Here is a 14,525-nt window from a genome sequence, read left to right as displayed (position 1 = left end):
CCTGCCTTCAAGGAGGTTACAATTGGCTAAAATAATCTTTAAGTGGTAAACCCCAGTGGTATGCCGATCTTGACAGAAAGGTGAAAACTTTGTTTGGACACTGTTATGAGCTGAACTGTGTTCCTCAAAAATTCGTATGTTCAAGTCCTAACCCCCAGTACCTCCAGTGTGACTTTATTCGGAGGTAGAGTTTTTTGACAATGGGAATTAAGTTATAAAGTAAGGTCATTAGGATGCACACTAGGGAGAGAGGCCTGAACAGATCCCTCACAGCCTCACATCAGGAATAAATCCTGATGACATCTTGAGTTTGGACCTATAGCCTCCAGACAAAAATGTTCTGTTGTTTAAGCCACCCAGTCCATAGTACTTTGTTATGACGGCCCTAGCAAAATAGTATAAACACTCAGTGGCCCCCTTCTACTTTGTACAACCTGGTGGAAAACCCTGGGTGGACAGAAATTAAATGTTGGTGGAGTTTGAATTTACTAGACATTTGATAAATTCATTCATTCATTCATTCCCCATGTCTTTACTGTGGTTTATTTTTTATTACACTTTATCTGGGAAATTCTTTTATCTTTTGTTTATTTGTTTACTGTTTTTCCACCTGCTTTATGATAGAAGTGTAATACATATTTGTTGAATAAGAATTTAATCCCTCCTCATTCTCTTTACTCTCTCCCTCTCCATTCAATATTCAAGCACCTTTTATGTCCATTCCACGTTCTTCCCTGTCAGAACAAAAAGAAGTTCAATGGGTGGCTGTTGACTCTGAGGAGCTTGTGATTTCAGGAGAGAGATAAAGAAAGCCCATGTGAGGGGCTGCATTCCAGTGCCACGTGATGAGGAAGTATGTGCTGGACAGGTGTTGGATCATAACTATCACAGAGGGAAGGTGCAGTGGGCCAAAGTGTACAGGAAAATGCTCATGGAGGAGGAAGAATCTATGCTTGAGATGAAAGAAGAGCCCAGGGGAGAGTATAGGGGAATCCAGAATGTGCACAGTCCATCTGCCTTCACGAACACCTGGGAGCTGTGTTTAGGGAAGAGTGGGATTGCTCCAGACCAGGGGCTGTGCAAGGCATGGGGATGGAGATGATGGCTAGAAGCTGGAGCTTTCTTCTGGCATCCTGGGAGGCCAGAGCCAAAGCCCAGTGGCTCTCAACTCTGGCTGCACATGAAAATCACCTTGTGAACTTTAAAAAAAAATGTTAATATAAAGACCCTACCTTGATCTGGGATGTCCTGGAAACTGTAGGCAGGGCTTTAGAGAGAAGAAATCCCTTTAGGATGTGGATTGACAGCAATGACTTATAGGGCAAGACCCAAACCACTCTGCCCAGTCATGAGACTCTTGCAGTCCTGGAGCAATTTTGGGATCACTGCTGGAAATAAGACATCTGGCTGCATTCCACTGGTATGGCCTCCTTTTCCTGAGTGTAAAAGTGCCCGCTTGTGACATCAGAATATGTTGACAGGTCTGTATCCTGTTTCCGATTTTCTGCTATGTTTTATGGTGGGAGCAGTAGCAATAGCAGCCGAAATAACCTGGCCTCCCTCTTTTTAGGAGCCTTATGCTTCCTGAGGGTGTTCATAGGAACCATCTAGAGAAGTGGTTTTTGTTGTTGCTGGTTTTTATTTATTTGTTTGTTTTGAAGATGTTGGGGGAGATTAGGCCCACAATTTTAGGGATCTCACAACTGGGGTCTTGTTAGCTTAATTTCATCCAGCATTATCTGTAAGGCCCTATCCTAAAGCTTGGCATATATAGTGGACTTTCACTCATGACACAGCAGAGATCCTCTGAAATGCTAAACCCCAGGTTCAGTATGAAAGAAAAATACTGCCAAATTTCTTTTCATTTGCATACTCTTGACCAAACAGAAAGGGAGGAGCAGAGAGAGTTAGTCAGTCTTTAAAAACCTAGATATGTTTTTTGGGATCTACAAGGCAGCAGGCACCATGCAAGATATTGTGGACATGAGATGATAAATTGGGTGTTGCTCTTGTCTTCCAGTCTCTGATAATTTAGTTGGAGGGGCAAGAAATGAACATGTGAAAAGGTAATAATAAAGGATTTATAAAACAATGCTCCAAACAATACAGTTGTTGTCAGGGGCATCACAGGAGTATATAATTTATCACCAAATGAATTCTGAGGCCAGTTGGAACTGGCCAGAAGAAAGTGAGGTCACTTCAGGCCGGGGTAGTCAGGATGAGGGAGAGAAGGATTGGTGTGAACAAAAGTTAGAGCCTGAGGTAGTGCGGGCATGCTCTGGTAGCAGACAGAAACCCATTTGGCAGAAGCAAGGAGGAGAGTTGTAGGCAATTGGAGAATGAGGGAGGGCAGAACTCCATAAAGGAGGGCCTTGAACCCCAAACCAAGGTGAGATTTCATCTTGAGGAAGTGGGGGCAATGAAAGGTTTTCAGCAAAATGGACTTGAGCTAAAGAGATTCTACGGCGCTCCCTGCGTCTCAGCAGAAGATCTGTGGTTCTGGAACCCTTGTCCAGCTTCATCGTTTTGTGCCACTTAAAGGGCACAGTGCTTGAGAAAAGACTTCCAGCTTGGAGGACTGGCCATAACTTTTTTAAACAAAGGAGTTCCTTCTTTTCGGTATCAGGTGTCTGTGGCACTGAACTTCCTTCAGGGGGCTGGAGTGGCCAGGTAGCTTTAGAAAGCTCCCTTCCAGTCTCCAGGACACTGCTCAATGACTCAGCAATGGAGGTTTTGCAATAGGCTTATAGAACTAGACCAGCTTGCTTTTCCTAAGGAAACTGTGGTGTCCTAAGAAAACCTCAGTCTGGGCCCCTACCCTGCCGGGGTGAAATTCCTTCTGTCTTCTGCTAGCATGCCTGTAGCACATGCTCTGGAACGAGTGTCAGGGAATCCAAAAATGGCTTTGGAATCAAGTCAGATTTCCGTTCCTGCTCTGGCTCTGCCTCTACCCAGTTGCACGACGTTGGCCTTGTTGCCTGGTCTCTCCCGGTTACAGTTTCCTCATCTGTAGAACTGAAACAGTGACTACTTCGTGGGGTGGTTATAGGTCTGAAGTGAGACAGGTATTAAGTGACAGACAGTAGGTATTTTTTCTATTACAAAGTCCATAATATTTCTATCAAGGAAATTAGTTGTGTCTTTTGGCTCCCCCCGAAACAAAATCAGATTTCCTGACTTTCCAACTATACCTTTTCTTCTAGGTCTGCCCTAATGTTTGAGTCCTACGGGTGGCTCTGCTCCCCCAAAGTGTGCCTGACCTACAGGGGGTTCAAGGAGAAATTTCTGGAGCCCAAGAAGTGGGCTGAACCAAGGGGTAACCCTCGCTTTGCCAGGTCTATTTTAGAAGACCCTTCCCTCAGGAACAAATTGAACGCAAAGAAGGGGGATTTGGGCATAAAGCAAGAAAACAGGATTTCTAGTTGTAAATCTGTGTTTCCCAAACAACTTCCCAAGACACAAGCTTATAAAATGTTTACTCTGTGCCAGGCACAGTTCAACCACTTTACAAGCATTAATTCATCGAATCCTCATAACAACTGTATGAGGTAGGTGTTACTATCCCAGTTTACAGTTGGGGGAACTGAGCCACAAAGAGGTTATGCAACTTGCTGAAAGTCACACAGACACCCGGGCGACTTTAAGTCCTGGCATTGCTGTAGGGAAAACTATTGTACAGAAATTAGTGGAGAAGAGAGCTCATCTAAAATGCCTTCTTTTGACACAGCTTTCGGGTGTTATAACAAGGGATTTAAACTCAGGTGAATCAACAACACTGTCATCCGTGATGAGGTACCTGAGCCTTGCTTCCCAGGTGACCTCAGCTCTTGTGAGTGGCTTCCCTGGGCTCCCCCTTAAGACCGCTCTGGCTAGGCTGCTCTTTTCTTGATTTATTCCTTTTGACAAACATCTGTTGAGCATCAGCCATACACTGGGCACAGTGCTAGGTGCTGGGGACACCAAGATAATTACAAACAAGTTGTAGGCTCAAGAAACTCACAGTCTCGTGGGGAAAGTCGTGAAATGAACCGACGGTCGCATGCATACAGAAGAAAGGGCTCTCCAAGGGTATCCGTGCCTTTCTTCACAGAAGTGAGCCTCATTTTCTCTAACTCAGAACTGGAGCCAGCACATGCATTTACAAGAGAGGCAATTGCCACAGTCTGTCCACTGACAAAGCTAAGCAGGATGCCTTTTGTTCTTTGTCTTCCTCCCTCCTTCACTACATCTCCCTGTCTCTCTCTGTTCTTTGACTTTCTTGTCTTCCTTCCCTTCCTTTTTCCTATCCTTTGGATTTTCTCTTAGTTACCTGCAAAACTTGCCAGGGCCTCTCCCAAGCATTTATTCTCTGAGCCTGTCTTTTTAGTATATTTAGACATCCAAAGGTAAGTCAAAGAATGAAAAGGGCTGGGAAACACTGACCCAGATCTTGTCAAGCTCATAACTGATTATTCTGTCTATTTCCTGCCTCTTTGTGACCTCAATAGTGCATCGAACATCCCAAGATGCTCCCTTATCCAAATGCAGTGTGGCTGGGATTGCTAAGATGATGAACATTTCAGGGAGAAAGAGATCACAGTAGGTACCAGAAGTGAGGAAGAGCCAAGTCTGAGTACAAAGAGTAACCTCTCTCCTTGCTTTCAGCCCCCAAATGCCGTCTCTGCACTAGACCTCCCTTGACAAAGCCCAGATGGTGTTCCTGGGTTAAGTGTAGCAGCCAGAGGGTACAGAGTAAGTTCTCTGTTTGGGGCTCTGAGAATGGAGACTAAGGAAGCTGATGGTGAGAAAGATGAACAGACCATCCTCCTACTAATGCTGCTTGTTACTCAGTGACAAGCCTGTGAAGAAAGCATCTTTAAGAGAAGAACTTAATCACAGTAACTTTCTTGCTTCTCTTCCATTAACTCTATCATTCTATCCCCCTTTTCCCTAAGAGTCTTAAAGTACTGTCATTTTCAGAATTCAGTTATTTCTGGGTCTTTGGGTGATATTGTTTCTTGCTTTTAATTCACTGGAAAGCAGTGAAACCAGATGGTTCTGCCTCCCTTTCTGCTGCTCTGCTAGCCCCAGAACTGGTTCTCTGTCTTCCTTTGTTTCATCCACTTATCTGTCCAGAAATCCATCCATCAAACATTTATTGTGCTTGTACTTTGTGCAAAGCTCTCTGATGGCTACTCTGGAAGACACAAAGATGCAGAAGACAAACTCAGTGCTTTTAGGAACTTGCAATCTGTGCAAGAGACACATCTAAATATAATAAAAATAAATACAGATATAGAAGAGATTTTGTGGAACTTGCATTGACTTTTCTCCTTACCATTTTAGAAGTGATATGGTTCTTTAAAAACAAGCCTCCTACATTCTGATGCTTTTTTCTCTGCTATGAGCTCCAGGAAGGCCAAGTTGATCCTTTAAGGAAAGAGTTCGTCACAGGCCAGGAGAAAGAAATGGACTTTGGGATCAGGATGGGCAACTTCAACCCCAAGATTTTAATCAGCAGGACAAGATATGCTTGGGTCAGAATCAGGCCTGGCTCCATGCCAGACCTTAAAACTAAGAGAGACATACATAACCCAGAGCACAGTAGTAGATGCAATGTTTCCTTCGGCAGGATTCCTTTGTACAAGTTACTGCCCTTTCTCCAAGAGCCTAACAGTCAAGAGTATCCAAAAGTCATGACACATTCATCCCTTTAAGAATTTCATCACTGGATTAGCTGGTTTGGGATAAAAGATCTAGGAAAGGAGCTGGTGAAGAGTGGGAGTGAGTACACCAAGTAAACAAAAGATTTGGAGACAGTATTTGAGGCAGGCGGTCATGATATCTGGCACATAGTGGTTTTTTTTTTAAGATTTATTTATTTGAGAGAAAGGGAGAGAGAGAGAACTTGAGTGAGCACGATGGGGTGGGGAAGAGCAGAGGGAGAGGGAGAGAATCTTCAAGCAGATTCCCTGCTGAGCTCGCACCCCCCCCCCCCAACTTGGGGTTTGATCCCACAACCCACGAAACCATGACCTGAGCCAAAACCAAGAGTCAGATGCTTAACCAACTGAGCCACCCAGATGCCCCATGGCACATAGTTTTTGAATCAAATGATAACCAAGGAAAATTCAGGGTAGATTCTCCATCTCTTCAATCAAGTCTATCAAAGATTACAAAGTCATTCTAGGTAAAATGGATAATAGAAGCCTCTATATAACTGAGTTCAAAACATGGACCCCAAGATATCCTTCTGTATTTAACTAGAGGATCAGTCCATTTTATTTGGGGGTGTTCAGACTCTGAGTCTTGAAGGATGAGTAATTCACAAGGTGCACAAAGTGGAGAAAGAAGTTCTAGGTAGAGGAGGGATGGAGATGTGCCGAGATGGTGGGACTGAAGATATAGTTGCAGAGAGAGAGGAAGAAGCTAGAAGGAGTGCCAGATTTAAAGCCTGCATAGTCCACATTAATGAATGGGAGGCTGCTAGAGGTGACATACTAGTAGGAAAGAAACTGAAGGAGGTAAAGCCCAACTACAGGACCCCCTGCCATGGGTGGGAAGAGTGGAGGGTCTCCAGAGTCCAGAGTTTCCTCTATCCACTGGGGCAAGTGTTTCTGGGATAGGAAGCTGCACAGGGAGACCACGGGACAATCTGTTACAAATGCAAGTTTGGTAAAAGATATACTTGGAAGCCAGGGCAAGCCAAAGGCAACTCTGACGGCTGCCTCGTGTCCGCTCCCTGGGTGATTCAGTCTTCTTTGTTTTTCTCCTCTGCCGTACAAGACTGCAATTTCTAAAGAGACTTGCTTTGGGAGCCATTTCTGGTTTATTAAGGTGTTAGTTGGACAGCATACAAACAGCACAAGTGGAAACTACAAACCCACACACAGAATAAATTATGACATTTGCATTTAAAAGTAAACAGTAGAGGAACCCTTGCTACCAGGAGGGTTTCCCAGTCCAGTGTCTGGAGATTCACCTAGTGTCGGCAGCCCTGAGGGTTCAGGATCAATCTTCTGTGAGATGTTTGGAGCCAATTGCCCCCCTGCAAGCATATCTAATGAGGCCCAAACTCCTGCACACAAACATGTATATGCAAAGACGAACACACAGGGAGTGGGGGCGGGGCCGGCCTGTAAACAACAATTGCGCAAAGCGAAGTGGACCCAGTTGTGCTTTCCCCGTGGCACTGGCGGTGGTTACGTTCCCGGACCTCGCTCTTCACCAATTCCCTGGCTCCCTTGGGAGGTGTGGACGGGTGCTTGGGGCAGTGAGGCAGTGGGGGGCTGCTGCCTGAGGCCAGGAACCCAGGTCTTTTACCTGCAACTGCAGGGTGAGCACCTCGCGGCCTTCCTACACTAACTTGCTCTACTCTGGTCACACCCAAGGGAATGAGTGAAGAGACGTGCCCCCAGGGAAATCTACCAACTTGGGAGTCCCATGAACTGTGGGCAAGTCCTACGTGGGCCACTCCCTATCAGTGTGATGTCTGGGGAAGTTACCTCAGTTCTCTAAGCCTCAAATTCCCCATCCATGAAATGGGAACAAGAGTGCCTACCTTCACAGGGTTATCATAAGGAATTACTGAAATTTTATATTGCCACGTACCATGCTAGACTCGGGTTCAATATTCAAAACCTATTCTCTTTTCCTGCCTTCTCCCCCATTTCTTCCTTTATATTTCCCCATTTTCTATTTCCAGGTTTATGTAGCCGTCGGAGATCACATAATCCCAACGGCACCAAAACCACCTCTTGACAAACCACCTCAGGGCCTCTCCTACCCCATCAGAAATTGTCACTGTGTGCTTCTCCCATGCCCACCCCCCCCTGCCCAGTATAAAACTGTACCACTGGAAGAGTCAAAGGGTTGGGCCACAGGGACCAGGAGACAGTCTGGGCCTCTGGTGTCATCTGAGCTCAAGAGACCTGGGGAGCCTATGGGCACATGGAGAACTGACAGTCTCAGGGATGCTGGTGAGATGCCATAATGGCAGAAAGACATGTGCACCAAACAGTGGTGTACAGGTGACCCTGAGCTGAGACTGGCTGGAAGCTGGAAATGAGGGGTGGTGTTCACAAACTTCAGCAGAAATACAACCACCCCCTGCCAAGAGTGGGGCACCCAAGAATGTAAGAGACTTATCTTCTTAGCAGGTCTGTCCACCAGAATGCCAGTCTGATGGGTCATAGTCTACAACTCTGGTTCTGCAGAAACTTTCATCTCTCCATCTGTATGTCTGCATAGTTATCCATGTGGTATATATTAACAGTTTTGTAGAATACAGACTGACCAGGACAGAAAACCCTCTGTGCTCATTTAGCACCTTTTATCTAAAAGTTATTTTTTATGGTCACTCAACCAGAGTCTTTTATAGGAATGCTGTGAGGTAGTAACAAGACAGGCAATACCCCTCTTCTGATAGATGGAGGAGAGCTCAAGGTAGCACAGTGCTCGAGTACACACAGAGCTCGAGTAAGCACAGCTGAAACATGGGAAGAGCTTGATCAATTCAGGGCACCAACCTGTTTCCTGAAGGCCAAAACTGGCCTTCCATCTAGAGGCCTTGGTATGGCTTGTCCTGAACCGACCTCTATATCCAGACCCACTCTGCTGCTTTTCACACCAGTGTGGGTTTCAGGTCATCTTTGAAGTTCACGATAGGCTTTGAACGGGCCCACAGCTTCTCCCAGGAAGCCAGCCCCCTAGCAGGGTCAGGGTCGCTGTCTGATGAGCCACTGTCACTGGAATCAGAGGAGCTCTGGAAGCAGATTTCACAGTAGGGCCGGTGGCAGTGACAGAAGAACTCGTCTGAACTGCTGGACTCAGTGTCAAGGTAGTTGCATGGAGGGGACATGGAGGGAGAGCGTGGGAATCCCAGGGGCAGCAGCTGCCGCTGCTCTGGAATGTCTGGTGAGGCTCTGGATAGGTGTGGGGCAGCGGGACACGGTGCCCAATCCGAGCCAGAAGGCTGGTGGGGAAAGGCTGCATGGCTCCCTCTGGCACCCTGGGGCTCTGTCTGGCTTTGTTTGCCGCCCTCCACAGTGCCCAGCTTGCCTTGAGGATCGCGGAGTAGTGAAGTCTTCCTGGAAGAGGGATTTGGGACTCTGGAATCAGCAGTTTGGGGATCCGGGCAGTCACTGTCCCTATTGTGCACACTTAGCCGCCCACTGTGTGCCCCAGAAACAGCCCTATTTGCACGATGCCCCACATTTGAAGGTATAGAGCCTGGAAAATGTGAGCGAGCCCGCATTGCTGCCCGCCTTCTCCTCACCATGTATGGGCTGAAGCCCAGCTCGTTGGCGAGGGGAATCTTCTGGAAGCTGTGGGCAGCACTGCTCTTCCAGGGCTGCTGGGGATAGGACAGGGAAGAGGGGAGGGGAGTCTCAGGGCCCAGGCCCAGATCTTGTAGGACTTCCTGAAGCTTCTCCCTGATCACTGAATTGACCCTTGACAGCCGCTTTTGGGGCTCCTCTGAGTTCTCCAGCTGCCCCTGTCTCTGGGGAATGGGGCCTTCTCTCCCTGGTATGAGAATCTGGTGGGGGTTCATGGGTACTTGGTCTCGCCTTTCTGCACCTTGGCTTTGCTCAGGCCGTGGCTTCTGGCTGCAGCCCAAATTTAAATGATCTGAAACGTCTTTCAAGTTAGACATTTTCTCCTTCTGCCCTGGGGAGGAGCTGGTGTCCTTCACAGCCTGCTCCAGGCTTTGTACACTTGAGGAGGGCACTGAGGTGCTCTGGGAGTCCTGGGCAACCACACTGGTATCGTTCTGAGAGCCAGAGACGCATTCTGAAGGCCCCTGAGCTACCAGGCTGTGGGCAGAGGCTGCAACCAGGGTGTTCTTGCTGTGGGAAGAGGCCGGAGAGACAGCCCACTCTGGGGGGTCGAAGGTGCACTCAGCTGACATCAGCCTGACTAGCTTCTCTTTGGCGTTGTTTACTTGTTCCTGCAGGCTTTCAATCATAGCATTTTTCTGTAAAATAAAAGGGAAACCATCAATAAAGGATGCCTCTGAGGGTTTTTACATTGTTTCCCATGGTGGAGAAAGCGTGGCATCAGAACCTTGCTCTAAATCCCAGTTCCTCTGCATGTCAGCTGGTGATCTCAGGCTCTGGGGATGTGAGTGAAGTGCTTAGCACAATAACTGACACATGGTGCTCAGTAAAGGTTAGCCATGATTTATTGTGGGGTGATCTTAATCCCTGCCTTACATCCACTGAGTGTGTGGCTTTGTTGGTGAGAAGGGAGGTCAGAGGAGGCAGAGTATTAGCTGTTTGCTGGCCGCGGCAGCCCCTCTCCCCTTTCCTCAGAACTTAGAGGGTCAGGCCGCTCCGTGGGGCACCACTCTGACAATGTCTGAGATGGCCCAACTCGGGGTTTGTCACACTTGCGCAAAATACAGATGAATTTCAGGCATATCTCAAGGGGATGAATGAATGAGGAAATACATATTTTGCCTCTTGCTAAACAGACTAGAACATTTGGGAAGAACAGAGAGAAGAGTGGAGATTCCTGCACCAAAGAGACAAGACCCAAGCTGGGGGTTGGGACGGGTGCAACAGGGATTCTCAAGTTGGTGTCGTCACCTCCCTTGGCGGGACCTCGGGGGCGGGCGCCAAAGCTACCATGTGGCGCCATTAGCTGTCGGTAGCTCTTAAAGAGGGCAGGTACCAGAATTACTGGAGAAACCTTTTTTTCTTTTTATTAGAATAGTTGGGACTAAATCTCTGATTGCTTGATCTAGTAGATCTAGCATGGAACCCAGGAGATGACTGAGCCCGGGGAGCAGCCTACCTGCTGCACGGCTGTGAGCCGACAAACAGGTTGTACTCAGGAGGGCTGGCAGGTGAGGGCTGCAGGGGTGTGCCCGCCCTAACTGTAAGACTGGGGGGCATGAAGCAGGAGGAAGGATGGTGTTGGGTGTGCCCTGAACATCCTCTGCTGGTACAGCCGGTGATTGTCTAGCTCAGAACTTATGTCCATCTTCTGAGATTTTTGATGTTCAAAAGTAGTGGAGCCCAAAGGAGAAGTGATGGTCTTGGGGCAGATGATACAGGGTCCAGGGTTTGGGAGTAATAACATAAACATTGCATTCTAGGAAGTGCTTGTCCAAATACCAAAATGCGGCCTCTTTGTGGTCATCCTCTCTAGAAGCTGAGGATGAGCATCTGGAAATCCATTTATTGTGCCCTAGAAATAAAAGCGTGTTTCCCTCCTTTGGCTACCTGAAACAAGTCGCCTGTGGACTGAACCTGTGGTTTTTTTCTCAAGTTGATATGGGAGTGTTGCCCAGAAGTGACCCTTTAAGGGAGCAGTAACTTAAGTGAACTAGTCCAGCAATAGTCCTCTGGCAGCGACTCCAAGGGGACCTCCTGTTCCCTCTTTATAAGCACGAGGGTGATTTTCTGAATATTGGTACTCCAGGTCCATCCCAGCTGAGTCTTCTTCTTTTATCATCAGGAGAGAGTCCAGGACCAGTGAGTAACTGGTGAATAAACGGAAGGGGCTCGCAAGCTGAGCTCCTGCCTCCCCATCCTCCCTTTGCTCACCTGCAGAGTGGTGAGGCCGGGGCGTTGCCGGGGAAGCGTAGATGACTCAAGGACTCACCAGGAGCAGAGTGGATGAGTAACACGATGACATTCATTTGGGCTCTTCATGATATCTGGGTGGTACCAGATATCTTTCTGAGGATCTCATAGGCATGACTGCACAGGAGGGACCCTAACCCTCCTCCTCCTCACCAGTCCCTCCTCCTGAAACCCTTTAGGGGTCTCCACTGCCCCACGGAGTTAGGGGGGAGCCACCAGCTGATGACAAGTACCCCAGCAAGTAAACTCCAAGTGCTGACTTTTTGTGCTCCCCATTCCTTTGAGTGTAGAAAAATAGGGTAAACATTGAGTTGGAAAGATACTTTTCTCCCAGCAAACCAAACATCTGAAGCTGACTGGTGATGGATTTAGAAACATCAGCCTAAACAGTAAATTTCCCTTGTTCCAGAAAAGGAAGTGGGACTCTGTCTTCACTGGGGCTGCATACTAATTAAAGGCGTGGTGTGAGGCGTTGCCATTGTGAGACCGAAATCTGACCTACGGCGCCAGCTACGTTTAAATGAGCTTATTAATTATTACTTTTGGCACATCTGGGGAAGCAAAACATCCATTGGTGTGTTTTACAAAGTGCAGGCTATGAGGAGAAATGGAGTCACCCCCTTGTAGGTGAATTTCCTCTGCTGCAGAGTGTACAAGGGAGGTTCTTCCACCTCTGGGAAGGTTCTGTCTGCTGTCCTTCCCACAGCCTGGCAAGTCAGTGATACATGCTGCCCAAACAGCCTCTGGAGGAACTCTGGCCCTAGGGCCAAGGAGGGCAAGAGTGGGGAGACGGACTGTCCACCTCATGGGAAAGCAAGAAGACGACAGAGGAGGCAGAGGGGGCTGAGGAGGGGGCTGCACAGAGGGGACCTGCAACCGGGGAGCTGGAGTCAGGGTCTGTGCGCATAGGGAAGCAGGAGGGATACTTGTGTTTATCTACCAGTTCCCGTGCTGGAACTGGAGACCCAGATACTGGAAGCTCTCTAGGCCTGTGGAGGGGCCCTAAGACAGGCTGCTTGTCCTCAGGCCTGTTCTGGGAAAGATGTTCCAGGTGTAGGGCCGCAGGAGGAGGAGGCCAGGATTTTACTGCCTATGCATCTGCTCCCTATTAGGGCCCTTCCTCCGCAGACTCAAAGCATCTTTTTGGATAGAGCAGATTCAGTTACTGCGTGGGAAACAGGGTAGCATGGCAGAAATACAAAAAGCACGTCACAAATTACCATAAGGCTAAAGAGTCAGGCCACTTGGCTGTTCCAACGTTAGCTGATTGTGAATAAAAACCATCCTGGCTGTTCTCGCCAAGTTTCCAGCCTTCTGTTTAGCTGGAAAAAAAAAAAAATCCTTCTTTGAAGACTTCACAGAGTATCAAAGGCAATGCTACTTATTCCCTGGCCAGGTAGGAAGGAATCTGGTTTTGAAATAAGGTCCTGAATGCTTCATGAATAGTAAAGAAATGGAGAAGTATTACTCTGGTGGATTCAAGAGCTCCAGACTGAGGGCATGGTGAGGGAGTAGAGGAACACAGGCAGGGGGTGCCTGGGGAGGTTAATGCCTTCCCTGGTTGTGTTCCTTAGGTCCCCATCGCACCATTGTCTCACACAGGAACAACTGATACCCAGGTGTCAGGCCAGTTACAAATAAGTGTAGTTTCCCACATAGCACCGACTCAGGTGTGTCCTGTGCTGAAAAAGTATGAAATATAAGTTAGTGAGTGTGAAAAACTGATTCCTTTGAGTCCTATGCCTCCTTTCTGAGGCAGTGCAGCCTCAAGCTTTTCCAGGTGCTTTCTTCAAGCCCATATCACACCGCCCAATTTTGGGAGAGGTGCCAACTCTGGCTCAAGAACAGAGGAAAAAGGGGCTCGGGGTTGGCCCAGTCTTCTCCTGATGCTACTATGATATTCAGAGGCCCTATTAAGCCCTCCACCCCATTTTGGACACTTTCTGGGTTGGTAGGATGATTGAAATCTCTCATTCAAACCTGGAAAGGACAATAATGGGCCTCATGAGATCTTGGAAATGAGGGTACTACTCTAAGAAAAGAGAATGTGCATCATACAGAAGAAGCTAGGATCCACTACTGCTCAAGGCCTTTACAACACTGTTCCCCCTGCTCGGAATGCTTTTCCCTGCACCTGGCCAATTTGTACTTAACCTTCAGCTCTTGGCTCAGAGGGTCTTTTCTGACCATTCTAACTTAGGTTCCCTTGCCCTCACTACCCATTATTCTGTCTTACCACTATGATTTCTTCCTTCATAATTCTTTTTTTTAAGATTTTATTTATTTTTGTGAGAGAGAACGTGCACGAGTGGGAGGAGGCAGAGGGACAGGGAGAAGCGGACTCCCCACCGAGCAGGCAGTCCAACACAGTCAATCCCAGGACCCTGGGATCATGACCTGAGCCAAAGGCAGACGCTTAACTGACTGAGCCACCCAGGCACCCCTTCCTTCATAATTCTTACATTTAGTTTATAATTATACATTTGTTTACTTGATCAACATCTATTTCCTCCAATAGACTGTGAACTCCATGAGGGTAAGGACTGTATTTGTTTTGTTCATCAGTACTTTGCACAATGCCTGGGACACATATGGCTCGTGGATGAATGCAGTGGGTGAGGTCAGCGATGGGAGGGGTCCCTGGGGAAATGCTGAGCTTTCTGCCTGGGGCTGAGAGAAGTGGGGGAATTGAAGAATAAGAAAGAATGTTAGCCATGAGACACCTGGAGTCCACCACGCATGACTGGAGTTTTGCTGACAGAGAATCCACCAGGCAGGGGTCTAGCTTACTTCTGTGAGGAGTCTGTCCATGGAGTTTCTCTCTCCTCCCGCGTGGCAGTTCTGCTCCTCACCATACTGGGTCTGGAAGCTTTTGCTGGGAGTGCTGAAATATTTGGCCATGCGTCTGATTGTTTGGTTTTCCTCTTCAAATGCCTTCCACTGCTTCAGCTGTTA

At 47.7% G+C, this 14,525-nt stretch overlaps 1 protein-coding gene across 1 annotated transcript in view; it reads right to left on the bottom strand.

Moving 5' to 3' along the window:
* Window positions 1–6,798: 6,798 nt before the first annotated feature.
* Window positions 6,799–14,525, bottom strand: part of GPR156 (G protein-coupled receptor 156) — an 83,726-nt gene continuing 75,999 nt past the window's right edge. Inside the window, exons 9-10 of the mRNA XM_027587004.2 lie at window positions 14,361–14,519; window positions 6,799–9,955 (exon numbers count right to left, since the gene is read on the bottom strand). Of these exons, the coding sequence (XP_027442805.2) occupies window positions 8,603–9,955; window positions 14,361–14,519 (1,512 nt within the window). The 3' untranslated portion in view covers window positions 6,799–8,602. The remainder of the gene's footprint in view (window positions 9,956–14,360; window positions 14,520–14,525) is intronic.

The sequence above is a fragment of the Zalophus californianus genome, chromosome 1, assembly GCF_009762305.2.
Source record: "Zalophus californianus isolate mZalCal1 chromosome 1, mZalCal1.pri.v2, whole genome shotgun sequence".
NCBI classification, from domain to species: Eukaryota; Metazoa; Chordata; class Mammalia; order Carnivora; family Otariidae; genus Zalophus; species Zalophus californianus.
Note: the sequence above shows the minus strand (reverse complement) of the source record. Positions and strands in the feature narration are given on the sequence as shown.